This window comes from Salmo salar, chromosome 07 (genome assembly GCF_965601325.2).
Source record: "Salmo salar chromosome 07, fSalSal1, whole genome shotgun sequence".
Lineage (NCBI taxonomy): Eukaryota > Metazoa > Chordata > Actinopteri > Salmoniformes > Salmonidae > Salmo > Salmo salar.
This window is the reverse complement of record NC_138297.1, coordinates 3,685,001-3,699,310: the sequence shown is the minus strand read 5'-3', so window position 1 is coordinate 3,699,310 and position 14,310 is coordinate 3,685,001. Positions and strand designations below refer to the sequence as shown.

General features: G+C 42.4%; 1 protein-coding gene across 1 annotated transcript in view; it reads right to left on the bottom strand.

The window, feature by feature from the left end:
• Nucleotides 1-14,310, bottom strand: part of LOC106608419 (uncharacterized) — a 54,452-nt gene that overhangs the window by 17,975 nt on the left and 22,167 nt on the right. The window contains exons 8-11 of the mRNA XM_045721404.2: nt 13,460-13,742; nt 11,700-11,967; nt 10,134-10,186; nt 9,594-9,829 (exon numbers count right to left, since the gene is read on the bottom strand). Of these exons, the coding sequence (XP_045577360.2) occupies nt 9,594-9,829; nt 10,134-10,186; nt 11,700-11,967; nt 13,460-13,742 (840 nt within the window). The remainder of the gene's footprint in view (nt 1-9,593; nt 9,830-10,133; nt 10,187-11,699; nt 11,968-13,459; nt 13,743-14,310) is intronic.

Genomic DNA, 14,310 nt, shown 5'->3' with positions numbered 1-14,310 from the left:
GGTTGTCCACCTAGCTATCTGAATATACTAACTACTGTAATATGTGGTTGTCCACCTAGCTATCTGAATATACTAACTACTGTAATATGTGGTTGTCCACCTAGCTATCTGAATATACTAACTACTGTAATATGTGGTTGTCCCACCTAGCTATCTGAATATACTAACTACTGTAATATGTGGTTGTCCACCTAGCTATCTGAATATACTAACTACTGTAATATGTGGTTGTCCACCTAGCTATCTGAATATACTAACTACTGTAATATGTGGTTGTCCCCTAGCTATCTGAATATACTAACTACTGTAATATGTGGTTGTCCACCTAGCTATCTGAATATACTAACTACTGTAATATGTGGTTGTCCACCTAGCTATCTGAATATACTAACTACTGTAATATGTGGTTGTCCACCTAGCTATCTGAATATACTAACTACTGTAATATGTGGTTGTCCACCTAGCTATCTGAATATACTAACTACTGTAATATGTGGTTGTCCACCTAGCTATCTGAATATACTAACTACTGTAATATGTGGTTGTCCACCTAGCTATCTGAATATACTAACTACTGTAATATGTGGTTGTCCACCTAGCTATCTGAATATACTAACTACTGTAATATGTGGTTGTCCACCTAGCTATCTGAATATACTAACTACTGTAATATGTGGTTGTCCACCTAGCTATCTGAATATACTAACTACTGTAATATGTGGTTGTCCACCTAGCTATCTGAATATACTAACTACTGTAATATGTGGTTGTCCACCTAGCTATCTGAATATACTAACTACTGTAATATGTGGTTGTCCACCTAGCTATCTGAATATACTAACTACTGTAATATGTGGTTGTCCACCTAGCTATCTGAATATACTAACTACTGTAATATGTGGTTGTCCACCTAGCTATCTGAATATACTAACTACTGTAATATGTGGTTGTCCACCTAGCTATCTGAATATACTAACTACTGTAATATGTGGTTGTCCACCTAGCTATCTGAATATACTAACTACTGTAATATGTGGTTGTCCACCTAGCTATCTGAATATACTAACTACTGTAATATGTGGTTGTCCACCTAGCTATCTGAATATACTAACTACTGTAATATGTGGTTGTCCACCTAGCTATCTGAATATACTAACTACTGTAATATGTGGTTGTCCACCTAGCTATCTGAATATACTAACTACTGTAATATGTGGTTGTCCACCTAGCTATCTGAATATACTAACTACTGTAATATGTGGTTGTCCACCTAGCTATCTGAATATACTAACTACTGTAATATGTGGTTGTCCACCTAGCTATCTGAATATACTAACTACTGTAATATGTGGTTGTCCACCTAGCTATCTGAATATACTAACTACTGTAATATGTGGTTGTCCACCTAGCTATCTGAATATACTAACTACTGTAATATGTGGTTGTCCACCTAGCTATCTGAATATACTAACTACTGTAATATGTGGTTGTCCACCTAGCTATCTGAATATACTAACTACTGTAATATGTGGTTGTCCACCTAGCTATCTGAATATACTAACTACTGTAATATGTGGTTGTCCACCTAGCTATCTGAATATACTAACTACTGTAATATGTGGTTGTCCCCTAGCTATCTGAATATACTAACTACTGTAATATGTGGTTGTCCACCTAGCTATCTGAATATACTAACTACTGTAATATGTGGTTGTCCACCTAGCTATCTGAATATACTAACTACTGTAATATGTGGTTGTCCACCTAGCTATCTGAATATACTAACTACTGTAATATGTGGTTGTCCACCTAGCTATCTGAATATACTAACTACTGTAATATGTGGTTGTCCTAGCTATCTGAATATACTAACTACTGTAATATGTGGTTGTCCACCTAGCTATCTGAATATACTAACTACTGTAATATGTGGTTGTCCACCTAGCTATCTGAATATACTAACTACTGTAATATGTGGTTGTCCACCTAGCTATCTGAATATACTAACTACTGTAATATGTGGTTGTCCACCTAGCTATCTGAATATACTAACTACTGTAATATGTGGTTGTCCACCTAGCTATCTGAATATACTAACTACTGTAATATGTGGTTGTCCACCTAGCTATCTGAATATACTAACTACTGTAATATGTGGTTGTCCACCTAGCTATCTGAATATACTAACTACTGTAATATGTGGTTGTCCACCTAGCTATCTGAATATACTAACTACTGTAATATGTGGTTGTCCACCTAGCTATCTGAATATACTAACTACTGTAATATGTGGTTGTCCACCTAGCTATCTGAATATACTAACTACTGTAATATGTGGTTGTCCACCTAGCTATCTGAATATACTAACTACTGTAATATGTGGTTGTCCACCTAGCTATCTGAATATACTAACTACTGTAATATGTGGTTGTCCACCTAGCTATCTGAATATACTAACTACTGTAATATGTGGTTGTCCACCTAGCTATCTGAATATACTAACTACTGTAATATGTGGTTGTCCACCTAGCTATCTGAATATACTAACTACTGTAATATGTGGTTGTCCACCTAGCTATCTGAATATACTAACTACTGTAATATGTGGTTGTCCACCTAGCTATCTGAATATACTAACTACTGTAATATGTGGTTGTCCACCTAGCTATCTGAATATACTAACTACTGTAATATGTGGTTGTCCCACCTAGCTATCTGAATATACTAACTACTGTAATATGTGGTTGTCCACCTAGCTATCTGAATATACTAACTACTGTAATATGTGGTTGTCCACCTAGCTATCTGAATATACTAACTACTGTAATATGTGGTTGTCCACCTAGCTATCTGAATATACTAACTACTGTAATATGTGGTTGTCCACCTAGCTATCTGAATATACTAACTACTGTAATATGTGGTTGTCCACCTAGCTATCTGAATATACTAACTACTGTAATATGTGGTTGTCCACCTAGCTATCTGAATATACTAACTACTGTAATATGTGGTTGTCCACCTAGCTATCTGAATATACTAACTACTGTAATATGTGGTTGTCCCACCTAGCTATCTGAATATACTAACTACTGTAATATGTGGTTGTCCACCTAGCTATCTGAATATACTAACTACTGTAATATGTGGTTGTCCACCTAGCTATCTGAATATACTAACTACTGTAATATGTGGTTGTCCTAGCTATCTGAATATACTAACTACTGTAATATGTGGTTGTCCACCTAGCTATCTGAATATACTAACTACTGTAATATGTGGTTGTCCACCTAGCTATCTGAATATACTAACTACTGTAATATGTGGTTGTCCTAGCTATCTGAATATACTAACTACTGTAATATGTGGTTGTCCCACCTAGCTATCTGAATATACTAACTACTGTAATATGTGGTTGTCCACCTAGCTATCTGAATATACTAACTACTGTAATATGTGGTTGTCCACCTAGCTATCTGAATATACTAACTACTGTAATATGTGGTTGTCCACCTAGCTATCTGAATATACTAACTACTGTAATATGTGGTTGTCCACCTAGCTATCTGAATATACTAACTACTGTAATATGTGGTTGTCCACCTAGCTATCTGAATATACTAACTACTGTAATATGTGGTTGTCCACCTAGCTATCTGAATATACTAACTACTGTAATATGTGGTTGTCCACCTAGCTATCTGAATATACTAACTACTGTAATATGTGGTTGTCCACCTAGCTATCTGAATATACTAACTACTGTAATATGTGGTTGTTCCACCTAGCTATCTGAATATACTAACTACTGTAATATGTGGTTGTCCACCTAGCTATCTGAATATACTAACTACTGTAATATGTGGTTGTCCACCTAGCTATCTGAATATACTAACTACTGTAATATGTGGTTGTCCACCTAGCTATCTGAATATACTAACTACTGTAATATGTGGTTGTCCCACCTAGCTATCTGAATATACTAACTACTGTAATATGTGGTTGTCCACCTAGCTATCTGAATATACTAACTACTGTAATATGTGGTTGTCCTAGCTATCTGAATATACTAACTACTGTAATATGTGGTTGTCCACCTAGCTATCTGAATATACTAACTACTGTAATATGTGGTTGTCCCCTAGCTATCTGAATATACTAACTACTGTAATATGTGGTTGTCCACCTAGCTATCTGAATATACTAACTACTGTAATATGTGGTTGTCCTAGCTATCTGAATATACTAACTACTGTAATATGTGGTTGTCCTAGCTATCTGAATATACTAACTACTGTAATATGTGGTTGTCCTAGCTATCTGAATATACTAACTACTGTAATATGTGGTTGTCCACCTAGCTATCTGAATATACTAACTACTGTAATATGTGGTTGTCCACCTAGCTATCTGAATATACTAACTACTGTAATATGTGGTTGTCCCACCTAGCTATCTGAATATACTAACTACTGTAATATGTGGTTGTCCACCTAGCTATCTGAATATACTAACTACTGTAATATGTGGTTGTCCACCTAGCTATCTGAATATACTAACTACTGTAATATGTGGTTGTCCCACCTAGCTATCTGAATATACTAACTACTGTAATATGTGGTTGTCCACCTAGCTATCTGAATATACTAACTACTGTAATATGTGGTTGTCCTAGCTATCTGAATATACTAACTACTGTAATATGTGGTTGTCCTAGCTATCTGAATATACTAACTACTGTAATATGTGGTTGTCCACCTAGCTATCTGAATATACTAACTACTGTAATATGTGGTTGTCCACCTAGCTATCTGAATATACTAACTACTGTAATATGTGGTTGTCCACCTAGCTATCTGAATATACTAACTACTGTAATATGTGGTTGTCCACCTAGCTATCTGAATATACTAACTACTGTAATATGTGGTTGTCCTAGCTATCTGAATATACTAACTACTGTAATATGTGGTTGTCCACCTAGCTATCTGAATATACTAACTACTGTAATATGTGGTTGTCCACCTAGCTATCTGAATATACTAACTACTGTAATATGTGGTTGTCCACCTAGCTATCTGAATATACTAACTACTGTAATATGTGGTTGTCCACCTAGCTATCTGAATATACTAACTACTGTAATATGTGGTTGTCCACCTAGCTATCTGAATATACTAACTACTGTAATATGTGGTTGTCCACCTAGCTATCTGAATATACTAACTACTGTAATATGTGGTTGTCCACCTAGCTATCTGAATATACTAACTACTGTAATATGTGGTTGTCCACCTAGCTATCTGAATATACTAACTACTGTAATATGTGGTTGTCCACCTAGCTATCTGAATATACTAACTACTGTAATATGTGGTTGTCCACCTAGCTATCTGAATATACTAACTACTGTAATATGTGGTTGTCCACCTAGCTATCTGAATATACTAACTACTGTAATATGTGGTTGTCCCACCTAGCTATCTGAATATACTAACTACGGTAATATGTGGTTGTTCCACCTAGCTATCTGAATATACTAACTACTGTAATATGTGGTTGTCCACCTAGCTATCTGAATATACTAACTACTGTAATATGTGGTTGTCCTAGCTATCTGAATATACTAACTACTGTAATATGTGGTTGTCCACCTAGCTATCTGAATATACTAACTACTGTAATATGTGGTTGTCCCCTAGCTATCTGAATATACTAACTACTGTAATATGTGGTTGTCCACCTAGCTATCTGAATATACTAACTACTGTAATATGTGGTTGTCCACCTAGCTATCTGAATATACTAACTACTGTAATATGTGGTTGTCCACCTAGCTATCTGAATATACTAACTACTGTAATATGTGGTTGTCCACCTAGCTATCTGAATATACTAACTACTGTAATATGTGGTTGTCCTAGCTATCTGAATATACTAACTACTGTAATATGTGGTTGTCCTAGCTATCTGAATATACTAACTACGGTAATATGTGGTTGTCCTAGCTATCTGAATATACTAACTACTGTAATATGTGGTTGTCCTAGCTATCTGAATATACTAACTACTGTAATATGTGGTTGTCCCACCTAGCTATCTGAATATACTAACTACTGTAATATGTGGTTGTCCACCTAGCTATCTGAATATACTAACTACTGTAATATGTGGTTGTCCCACCTAGCTATCTGCTAAATTACTAACATGTCAAATGTAAATGCACTAGAAATCTATATTTAGTTTTGGTCATGTAGTATTCTGTCTATATTTGGAATACTACTTTGGTAAAGTAGTATTCTGTCTACAGTCGTGGCCAAAATTTCTGAGAATGACATAAATATAAATTTTCAAAGTCTGCTGCCTCAGTTTGTATGATGGCAATTTGCATATACTCCAGAATGTTATGAAGAGTGATCAGATGAATTGCAATTAATTGCAAAGTCCCTCTTTTTGCAACGCAAATGAACTGAATCCCCCAAAAAACATTTCCACTGCATTTCAGCCCTGCCACAAAAGGACCAGCTGACGTCATGTCAGTGATTCTCTCGTTAACACAGGTGTGAGTGTTGACGAGGACAAGGCTGGAGATCACTCTGTCATGCTGATTGAGTACGAATAACAGACTGGAAGCTTCAAAAGGAGGGTGGTGCTTGGAATCATTGTTCTTCCTCTGTCAACCATGGTTATCTGCAAGGAAACACATGGCGTCATCATTGCTTTGCACAAAAAAGGCTTCACAGGCAAGGATATTGCTGCCAGTAAGATTGCATAGCGATAAATGGTTGATTTAGGTGCAATCTGGTTTCAGAGCTGGTCATGGGTGCACCTCAGCCACGCTCAAGGTCCTAAATGATATCATAACCGCCATCGATAAGAGACATTACTGTGCAGCCGTCTTCATCGACCTGGCCAAGGCTTTCGACTCTGTCAATCACCACATTCTTATTGGCAGACTCAACAGCCTTGGTTTCTCAAATGACTGCCTCGCCTGGTTCACCAACTACTTCTCTGATAGAGTTCAGTGTGTCAAATCGGAGGGCCTGTTGTCCGGACCTCTGGCAGTCTCTATGGGGGTGCCACAGGGTCAATTCTTGGGCCGACTCTCTTCTCTGTATACATCAATGATGTCGCTCTTGCTGCTGGTGATTCTCTGATCCACCTCTACGCAGACGACACCATTCTGTATACTTCTGGCCCTTCTTTGGACACTGTGTTAACAACCCTCCAGACGAGCTTCAATGCCATACAACTCTCCTTCCGTGGCCTCCAACTGCTCTTAAACACTAGTAAAACTAAATACATGCTCTTCAACCGATCGCTGCCCGCACCTGCCCGCCCGTCCAGCATCACTACTCTGGACGGCTCTGACTTAGAATATGTGGACAACTACAAATACCTAGGTGTCTGGTTAGACTGTAAACTCTCCTTCCAGACTCACATCAATCATCTCCAATCCAAAATTAAATCTAGAATCGGCTTCCTATTTCGCAACAAAGCATCCTTCACTCATGCTGCCAAACATACCCTCGTAAAACTGACCATCCTACCGATCCTCGACTTCGGCGATGTCATTTATAAAATACCCTCCAACACTCTACTCAACAAATTGGATGCAGTCTATCACAGTGCCATCCGTTTTGTCACCAAAGCCCCATATACTACCCACCACTGCGACCTGTACCCGCTCGTTGGCTGGCCCTCGCTTCATGCTCGTCGCCAAACCCACTGGCTCCAGGTCATCTACAAGTCTCTGCTAGGTAAAGCCCCACCTTATCTCAGCTCACTGGTCACCATAGCAGCACCCACTCGTAGCACGCGCTTCAGCAGGTATATCTCACTGGTCACCTCCAAAGCCAATTCCTCCTTTGGCTGCCTTTCATTCCAGTTCTCTGCTGCCAATGACTGGAATGAACTGCAAAAATCTCTGAAGCTGGAGACTCATATCTCCCTCACTAGCTTTAAGCACCAGCTGTCAGAGCAGCTCACAGATCACTGCACCTGTACATAGCCCATCTGTAAACAGCCCATCCAACTACCTCATCCCCATACTGTATTTATTTATTTATCTTGCTCCTTTACACCCCAGTATCTCTACTTGCACATTCATCTTCTGCACATCTACCATTCCAGTGTTTAATTGCTATATTGTAATTACTTCGCCTCCATGGCCTATTTATTGCCTTAACTTACCTCATTTCCACTCACTGTATATAGACTTTTTGTTTTCTTTTGTTCTACTGTATTATTGACTGTATGTTTTGTTTATTCCATGTGTAACTCTGTGTTGTTGTATGTTGTCGAACTGCTATGCTTTATCTTGGCCAGGTCGCAGTTGTAAATGAGAACTTGTTCTCATTTACAGCCTACCTGGTTAAATAAAGTTGAAATATATATATATATATTTTTTAAATCGGATCATCAAGAACTTCAAGGAGAGCGGTTCAATTGTTGTGAAGAAGGCTTCAGGCCGCCCAAGAAAGTCCAGCACGCGCCAGGACCGTCTCCTAAAGTTGATTCAGCTGCGGGATCGGGGCACCTTGCTCAGGAATGGCAGCAGGCAGGTGTGAGTGCATCTGCACGCACAGTGAGGCGAAGACTTTTGGAGGATGTCCTGGTGTCAAGAAGGGCAGCAAAGAAGCCACTTCTCTCCAGGTAAAACATCAGGGACAGACTGATATTCTGCAAAAGGTACAGGGATTGGACTGCTGAGGACTGGGGTAAAGTAATTTTCTCTGATGAATCCCCTTTCCGATTGTTTGGGGCATCCGGAAAAAAGCTTGTCCGGATAAGACAAGGTGAGCGCTACCATCAGTCCTGTGTCATGCCAACAGTAAAGCATCCTGAGACCATTCATGTGTGGGGTTGCTTCTCAGCCAAGGGAGTCGGCTCACTCACAATTTTGCCTAAGAACATGAATAAAGAATGGTACCAACACATCCTCCGAGAGCAACTTCTCCCAACCATCCAGGAACAGTTTGGTGACGAGCAATGCCTTTTCCAGCATGATGGAGCACCTTGCCATAAGGCAAAAGTGATAACTAAGTGGCTCGAAGGAACAAAACATCAATATTTTGGGTCCATGGCCAGGAAACTCCCCAGACCTTAATCCCATTGAGAACTTGTGGTCAAACCTCAAGAGGCAGGTGGACAAACAAAAACCCACAAATTCTGACAAACTCCAAACATTGATTATGCAAGAATGGGCTGCCATCAGTCAGGATGTGGCCCAGAAGTTAATTGACAGCATGCCAGGGCGGATTGCAGAGGTCTTGAAAAAGAAGGGTCAACACTGCAAATATTGACTCGTTGCATCATCTTCATGTAATTGTCAATAAAAGCCTTTGACACTTATGAAATGCTTGTAATTATACTTCAGTATTCCATAGTAACATCTGACCAAAAACATCTAAAGATACTGAGGCAGCAAACTTTGTGAAAATTAATATTTGTGTCACTTAAAACTTTTGGCCACGACTGTATATTTAGCTTTGGTCAAGAAACGATTGTTGACTAAATGTCCGGAACTTGAAAGGCAAAGTCCAATCAAGGTCTTATAGTCGAGTAACTGAAGGACCTCGGTTCTCGCTCACCTGAGGAATCCATCTTCGTGGTCTTCTCGACAACGGGCTGTTTCCCTGCCGACGGAGGCGGTTCCTCAAGGACCTCGGTGAAGGCCAGAGGGAAGATTCCTATTCGCCCGTGGATCTGTCCCCGCCCCCACTCCTGACCAATCACCTCCGTCAGAGAGATGACATCACCCTCGTAGAAGGTCAGCTCGTCTTCCTCCTCCCTCTCGTAGTCAAACTGTGCCACACACCTCGGACCACTAGCACAGAAAGGGGTTAACAATACATTACTGTCTGTCTGTCTGTCTGTCTGTCTGTCTGTCGATCTCTTCTTCCTACTTCTGTCTGTCTGTCTGTCTGTCTGTCTGTCTGTCTGTCTGTCTGTCTGTCTGATTATCTATACTGTCTGTCTGTCTGTCTGTCTGTCTGTCTGTCTGACTGTCTCTGTCTGTCTGTCTGTCTGTCTGTCTGTCTGTCTGTCTGTCTGTCTGTCTGTCTGTCTGTCTGTCTGTCTAATTATCTATACTGTCCGTCCGTCCGTCCGTCCGTCCGTCTGTGTCCTACCTGACAGTGACCAGCGGGGGCTTCTCTCCACTGGGATGAGATGGAAGGATGGGCTGAAGGAGGGCAGATGAACAAAAACAGAAAAATTAAACACAGGAAGAAAACAACAAGTGTGCTGCTAAAGGCTGGGAGGAATTACCGGACGTTCTGATTGGATCTTGCCATCAGATATGGATTCTGATAGGCTGTTTTTGTCAGAAGGAGGCTTAGAATTGGATGTTGTCCTCAGAGGCGCGATCCCAGACCCTTCAGACATGCTAACATGCTAACACTGATTATACCTGCCCAGACCCTTCAGACATGCTAACATGCTAACACTGATTATACCTGCCCAGACCCTTCAGACACGCTAACACTGATTATACCTACCCAGACCCTTCAGACATGCTAACACTGATTATACCTACCCAGACCCTTCAGACATGCTAACACTGATTATACCTACCCAGACCCTTCAGACATGCTAACACTGGTTATACCTACCCAGACCCTTCAGACATGCTAACATGCTAACACTGGTTATACTTACCCAGACCCTTCAGACATGCTAACATGCTAACACTGGTTATACTTACCCAGACCCTTCAGACATGCTAACATGCTAACACTGATTATACCTACCTGCCAAGAGAGTGCAAAGCTGTCATTAAGGCAAAGGGTGGCTACTTTGAAGAAACTCAAATATAAAATATATTTTGATTTGTTTAACACTTTTTTGGTTTCTACATGATTCCATATGTGTTATTTCATAGTTTTGATGTCTTCACTATTATTCTACAATGTAGAAAATAGTAAAAATAAAGAAAAACCCTTGAATGAGTAGGTGTCCAAAATGTTGACTGTATATTGTACACATTCAGTGTATTCAGAAAGTATTCAGACCCCCCCTCCCCTTCACTTTCTCCACAGTTTGTTACCTTACAGCCTTATTCTAAAATGGATTCCAATAGTTTTTTCCCCCCTCATCAATCTACACACAATACCGTATAATGACATCACAATACCCCATAATGACATCACAATACCCCATAATGACATCACAATACCCCATAATGACATCACAATAACCCACAATGACATCACAATACCCCATAATGATGAAGCAGAAACAGGTTTATAAGAAATGTTTGCAAATGTATTGAAAGAGACCTGAAAATAGCTGTGCAGCGACGCTCCCCATCCAACCTGACAGAGCTTGAGAGGATCTGCAGAGAAGAACGGGAGAAACTCCCCAAATACAGGTGTACCAAGCTTGTAACGTCATACCCAAGAAGACTCAAGGCTGTAATCGCTGCCAAAGGTGCTTCAACAAAGTACTGAGTAAAGGGTCTGAATACTTATGGAAATGTGATATTTATGTTTTTTATTTTTTATAAATTTGCAAAAATGTATAAAAAAAAAACTGTTTTTGCTTTGTCCTTTTTGGGGGTATTGAGGGGAAAACATTAATTTAATCCATTTTAGAATAAGGCTGTAATGTAACAAAAATGTGGAACAAGTCAAAGGGTCTGAATACTTTCTGAAGGCAGTGTATATAGTAAAGCCAATGTAGATGTTAGTGTTTACCATGTAACTCTTGTACAGAGGTACAGGGGGGCCTCTCTTTGGTGCCCTCTGACCCTGCGGCTGATTGGCTGATGGAGTGGTGCAGGGGCCAAGGACAGCCTGTTGATTGGCTGATGTGGCAGCGGGGGCGGCTACAGCCTGGGCAGGGGGTGGCTTATTGGATGATGTGGTAGAGGAGGAGGAGACAGCCTGGAGAGGTGGGTGTCGACCAGGAACAGTCTTCATGGGAGGGGGCCGGAGAGGGAGCATCTTAAACACTCCCTGGGGTCTGACACGCACAGAGAGGAGAGGAGAGGAGAGGAGAGGAGAGGAGAGGAGAGGAGAGGAGAGGAGAGGAGAGGAGAGGAGAGGAGAGGAGAGGAGAGGAGAGGGAGATGATAGGGAGAGGAGAGGAGAGGAGAGGAGAGGGAGGTGATAGGGAGAGGAGGGGAGGGGAGAGGAGAGGGAGATGATAGGGAGAGGAGAGGAGGAGAGGAGGGGAGAGGGAGATGATAGGGAGAGGAGAGGAGGGGAGAGGAGATGATAGGGAGAGGAGAGGAGGGGAGGGGAGAGGGAGATGATAGGGAGAGGAGGGAAGAGGAGAGGGAGATGATAGGGGAGAGGAGAGGAGAGGAGAGGAGAGGAGAGGAGAGGAGAGGGAGAGGAGAGGAGAGGAGAGGGAGATGATAGGGAGAGGAGAGGAGAGGGAGATGATAGGGAGAGGAAAGGAGGGGAGGAGGGGAGAGGAGAGGGAGATGATAGGGAGAGGAGAGGGGAGAGGAGAGGAGGAGAGGGAGATGATAGGGAGAGGAGAGGAGAGGAGAGGAGGAGAGGAGAGGGAGATGATAGGGAGAGGAGAGGAGGGGAGAGGGAGATGATAGGGAGAGGAGAGAAGATGATAGGGAGAGGAGGGGAGAGGAGAGGAGAGGGAGATGATAGGGAGAGGAGAGGAGAGGGAGATGATAGGGAGAGGAGAGGAGAGGAGAGGAGAGGAGAGGAGAGGAGAGGAGAGGAGAGGAGAGGAGAGGAGAGGAGAGGGAGATGATAGGGAGAGGAGAGGAGAGGAGAGGGAGATGATAGGGAGAGGAGAGGAGGGGAGGAGGGAGGAGAGGAGGGGAGGAGGAGAGGAGAGGAGAGGGAGAGTGATAGGGAGAGGAGAGGAGAGGGAGATGATAGGGAGAGGAGAGGAGGGGAGGAGGGGAGAGGAGAGGAGGAGAGGAGAGGGAGATGATGGGGAGAGGAGAGGAGGAGAGGAGGAGAGGAGAGGGAGATGATAGGGAGAGGAGAGGAGAGGAGAGGGAGATGATAGGGAGAGGAGAGGAGAGGAGAGGAGAGGAGAGGAGAGGAGAGGAGAGGAGGAGGAGAGGAGAGGAGAGGAGAGGAGAGGAGAGGGAGAAGAGGAGATGATAGGGAGATGATAGGGAGAGGAGAGGAGAGGGAGATGATAGGGAGAGGAGAGGAGAGGAGAGGAGAGGAGAGGAGAGGAGAGGAGAGGGAGATGATAGGGAGAGGAGAGGAGAGGAGAGGGAGATGATAGGGAGAGGAGAGGAGAGGAGAGGGAGATGATAGGGAGAGGGAGAGGAAGAGGAGGAGGAGAGGAGAGGAGAGGAGAGGAGAGGAGAGGAGAGGAGAGGAGAGGAGAGGAGAGGGAGAGGAGAGGAGATTGTATTTTAATGTTTAAGGACTCTTGGAAGATTAGTCCAAATGGGGACTAAAAGAGATCCAAATAAAAATCAAATCAGGAGTCCAGGACATGGACACACACACACACACTTACTTACCGAGAAGGAAGAGGAGGTTCACACTCAGAGGAGACCAGCGGGGTTTTGTTTTGGGCTGGAGCTGAGGATAAAACTGGAGGTCTAGGACCCACTTGGGGTAGAGCCAGGGCTGGGGTTAGGGGTACTAGAGATGTGGTTAAGGGTACTAGGGCTGGGGTTAGGGGTACTAGGGATGGGGTTAAGGGTACTAGGGATGGGGGTATGGGGGTCTGGATGGAGGATTTAGAGTCCAGAGAGGATCTCCTGTTCTCGGGTACGGCTAGTCCGGACGCAGGCAGGGGCACTGGAGAGAGAAGAAGAGAAGGTTGAAGGTGAGAGAAAAGTTAATACAGTCACAGGAAACAGTTATGTCCATAACTTGATGTTCCCACAGGAAACTGAATGAACTGACTAAGACACACACACACACACACACACACACACACACACACACACACACAAGTAGTTATGTTTACACACAATCATGGCACTCTTTCCTTTACACGGTGGGTTGCTTTACAAGGTGGGTTGCTTTACACGGTGGGTTGCTTTACACGGTGGGTTGCTTTACACGGTGGGTTGCTTTACACGGTTACACGGTGGGTTGCTTTACAAGGTGGGTTGCTTTTACACGGTGGGTTGCTTTACAAGGTGGGTTGCTTTACACGGTTACACGGTGGGTTGCTTTACACGGTGGGTTGCTTTACAAGGTGGGTTGCTTTACACGGTGGGTTGCTTTACATGGTGGGTTGCTTTACAAGGTGGGTTGCTTTACACGGTTACACGGTGGGTTGCTTTACAAGGTGGGTTGCTTTTACACGGTGGGTTGCTTTACAAGGTGGGTTGCTTTACACGGTTACACGGTGGGTTGC